The 4,094-nt window shown below is 37.4% G+C and overlaps 1 protein-coding gene across 1 annotated transcript in view; it reads right to left on the reverse strand.

The window, feature by feature from the left end:
• Positions 1–3,151: 3,151 nt before the first annotated feature.
• The window catches only part of LOC132174389 (putative RING-H2 finger protein ATL21B), a 1,462-nt gene continuing 519 nt past the window's right edge, over positions 3,152–4,094 (reverse strand). Inside the window, exons 2-3 of the mRNA XM_059586051.1 lie at positions 3,372–4,069; positions 3,152–3,156 (exon numbers count right to left, since the gene is read on the reverse strand). Of these exons, the coding sequence (XP_059442034.1) occupies positions 3,152–3,156; positions 3,372–4,069 (703 nt within the window). The remainder of the gene's footprint in view (positions 3,157–3,371; positions 4,070–4,094) is intronic.

Consider the following 4,094-nt stretch of genomic DNA (forward strand, 5'->3'; position numbering starts at 1 on the left):
AATCACTCGGCGTCATCCAGACGCTAAATCCGTGGCCGCCAAGGCAGGAAATCGGCCACGACCTTGACATGTTTGTCACGTTGGAGGAGCAGTTGAAGAAGGTGAAGTTCCAGCCAAAAAATTGGGTATGGAAAGGGGAGCCTCTGAGAGTGAAGTTTTGAAGGGTCCGCCGGAAAAAGCAGTCGTCTGGGTCGGTGATATCTATTGTTTGCTCCAAGTAATCGATGTGTTGGACGACGAAGTCGCCGGAGTGAGGGAGGGTGAGGATTGTTTGGTTCTGGTCGGTGCATGAGAGATCGAATCCGGCGTAGCCGCATGATTCCGGTTGATCTTTGAATCTGAAAGGGAACCGAACGGGAGGCCAACTGCCACCGCAATATAGAGTTTCACAGACTGTGACTCTTGATGATATGCGAGGGAAGGAGAAGAAGAAGAGAGTGGAGAAGAAGAAGAAGAAATACTTTGAGGAAGACATGATTGTGGAGGTGGATGGGAAGCACCAAAATATTCTCCATGTGGGGGGATGGTATAATATCTATAAGATAAAGTACTCCAATGAAAAGGTTACATCCATGTGAGGTGGAGGGTATAATAGGAACAATGTTTTCTATGTTAGTTTGGACCACCCTCGTGGTACACGAGAGTTGAGACATATTATATATACTCTTATTTTTATATTTTTAAGCGTATATCTTTGAAGGCCGTTAGGTATTTTAACACTTTTTTTAAAAATTTTATTTCTCAAATAGTCTGAACTCCACATTCATTTTTAAAAAAAAATAATAAAAATTTATTTATTTATTGAATGGATCAGATAATTTGGAAAAAAATAATTTTTTTAAAAAAGTGTTAAGATGTCTAGTATTATCTTTTTTAACATTGGTTACAAATTATTATTAAATTTTGAATCAATTATTATTAAATGTAATTATTTTGTATTAATTAAAACATAAAAATATAAAAATGAGAGGGAACATAACATTTTTATACGAATTATGGTAGAATAGTAGTTGACAAGTTGTGTATGAGTGGGTGCAGACGTCAACGCATAAAAGTTATAAAGCATAGATTGCTACTATAATGACATTTTGAAAGTGCACAAAGTAGAGGTTGATAATTAACATACTCGAAAAAAAAAAAAAAAAAGAATAAAAAAGGACGGATAGAATTGACCAGACATCAGACGATGATAATTGGCAGGTCGGTGTTGGACGGGGAATAAAACAATTGGACACAATTAAAGTGTAAGGATTTTGTGGTAGACGTCAGAGACCGACCAATATTAATAACCCGATTGATCACATTCACAATACCCATGTATATTCTTTCTTAGTTTCAGGGTTGGCCAGTTTAGCAGCCTGCATTTCCTCGGGTTAATCACATTCACAATACCCATGTATATTCTTTCTTAGTTTCAGGGTTGGCCGGTTTAGCAGCCTGCATTTCCTTCTCCCTCTTCATATCGGATCTTAGCATTATTTGTAGCTTTTTTGAGGTTTATACGTTTTATTTGTTATGTTACTATATAGTTCAATTGTTATAACCATTGATTTCCACGAAGTCAAAAAGGCCATTTTCGATTTTTCGCTTTGATGGAATTGAAATGATTGAAAAGTGTCTAACTTCGAGTACTTTGAGTCTGAAAAGTCGGTGCAGGAGTCGGCTCGAAAGCTCGGAATTAGGCTTGACTTTATTGGACTTATCTAAGATCTAAGAAAATGGTGGTGGGCTACATCGAGACAAAAAAAAAAATGAAAAGGCAAAAAAAAATAAAAAAAACTTAAATCTCAACGGCGGTGGTGCAGTAGCTTTCACGGGGTTTAGAGAGAGATAGAAGAAGATGATGAGCGCAATGGTGCAGCTGTTTTCGCAAAATATGGAGACATCGAAGTGGGACAGGAGAAGAAGATGATGAGCATGAGCACCATGGTGCGGTTGTTTTTATTGGGTGCATCACATAGGTGCTAGAAAGAGACAAGAAGATTATGAAGACAAGTGCGGAGTTGTGGTGGTGCGAAGAGAGAGATATGAGAAGAGAAGAAAATAAGAGAGACTGAAAACAAATGGCACAAGAAAGGGAAGGAAAGAAATTTAGAGGTGTTTAAGGGATATTTAAAAAAAAAAAAAAAAAAATCCTTATTATAGAATATAAAACGATATAGTTTGGTAATTATTTTTATTAAATATTAAAAAGGGGGCTGGTGGGTCGAAAGTATAAAACTTCTTTTGTTTTTCGACTATAGTCTTTGTTTTTATTATTGATTATAGTCTTTGCTTTTTTAAGAGAAAAGTAGTATGTCTACGTTTCCCTTAAAAAAAAAACAAAGACTTTTATGAAATGGAGAAAAGAGTACACAATAGGCTGGTGACCCTACTAATGGTATCCCATAATATTAAACCATAGAAAGTAGGGGTGGTTTCATCTAAATATTATAGTCAATCTTCCTCGATCGAGTTTCTTTACCAAGAACTTTTCAAGATGCGACTTATATCTAGACAAGACTAAATGGGAAATTGGAATTGGGTGCAAGTGAGCGGTTGGTAGGCTTTACTTGTTCGAATAAGTGTTTAGACAATTCCAACATATACTCAAACACCTATTCAAGTAGACAATGGCTCATTTGTCTCTTGGTATTGCATATAACATCGACAATTCATTGCGCAGGATCTAAGAAAGCCGAAAAAAATCATTTTCTCTATTAAAGTTGTATAGTGCTAGAACTAAGGAAATAGAGCCGAGGCCCGTACACCTAGGGGCAAAACTATAGCCAATGGTAAGACGACACTGGCTTTCAAATTTTAAGAACTCTTCTAGAATTAGCTTCTTACCCCCTCCTAAAAAGCTTACCTAGTTTTAGTTCTCTCCGTATCTAAAATTTTAGTTCGGCAACTCCGTGCACCTACTCTTAGAAAAACACCCTATTATTTAATCACTTCGTCATTTAACTTTTTAAGGGTCCGTTTGAGATTGTGATTTTAATAAGTGCAATTTTAAAAATTGTGTTTTTAAAAATTAAGTTTTGAAATTGTTACTTTTTTAAAATTGCAAAGACGTTTGGTAAAACATGTTAAAAAGTACTTTTTTATTCAATATTTGTTATGAGAAATCGTAATTTTGGTTTAAATTCGTGTTCTTTCAAATAAACATTCACTAACCTGCTTATAAAAATCACAAATTTTTTTCCTATTTTAAATTAAGTGATTTTTAAATCGTAATGTCAAACGTCTTACGTTTTACAATATCTTTTAAAAACTTAATTATTCTTGTGAAAGGACAATCTCAAGCGCACCCTAAGGATGAATTATGTCAAGCAAATAAAAAAAAAAAAAAAAAGACCAATCTTGCAATTTGATGAAACAATTAAACGTACCATTGCTTGGAACATTAAAGCATCCAACGTCCGGGCTCGCAGAACTCACAAGGGCGCAGTCTCCACCGCTAGCTACACATCCTCCGCAACTGGGCTTCCCCCAAATCAACCGAACTATCCCGTACCGTAGATAGGGAAACATAGCCGTCGAGATTGCTCGACATGTCGCCGGCGGTGGGAAAGCCTCCATGTAAACAGTCTGAGCGATCCAGACCGTATACTCATCGCCGCTAAGACAATCTATCGGCATATATAAAAAATCAGACGTCATCGTCGCGTTGGAAGAAGAGCAGTTGAAGAAGGTGAAATTCTCAAGGGAGTCGAAAAGGAAATTAGGAGAGACCGAATCAGTGAAGTTTCGCATGAACCGTCCGGGAAAGCAGCGGTCTGGGTCGCTGATATATATCGATTGGTCGGAGTAGTCGATGTGTTGGACGACAACGGAGTCCCCAGACTTCGGGAAAGACAGGATTGTCCGGCTTATGTTGTCGCATGAGAGATCGAATCCCGGATAGCCGCACGATCGGTTTTGAGAGCTTTTCAGTCGGAAAGGGAACTTAACGGGCACGATGTCATCACAGGATGTAGTTTGGCAAATTACAGCTGCTGATGATATGTGAGGAAGGAGGAAGAAGAAGAAGGTGGAGAAGAAGACCTGGAAGGAAGCCATAATATTATGCTCAAGAGGGATGCGTAGTCTGGTTAATAAAGCAACATGGAAAA

This window comes from Corylus avellana, chromosome ca3, assembly GCF_901000735.1.
Source record: "Corylus avellana chromosome ca3, CavTom2PMs-1.0".
In the NCBI taxonomy this organism is placed as follows: domain Eukaryota; kingdom Viridiplantae; phylum Streptophyta; class Magnoliopsida; order Fagales; family Betulaceae; genus Corylus; species Corylus avellana.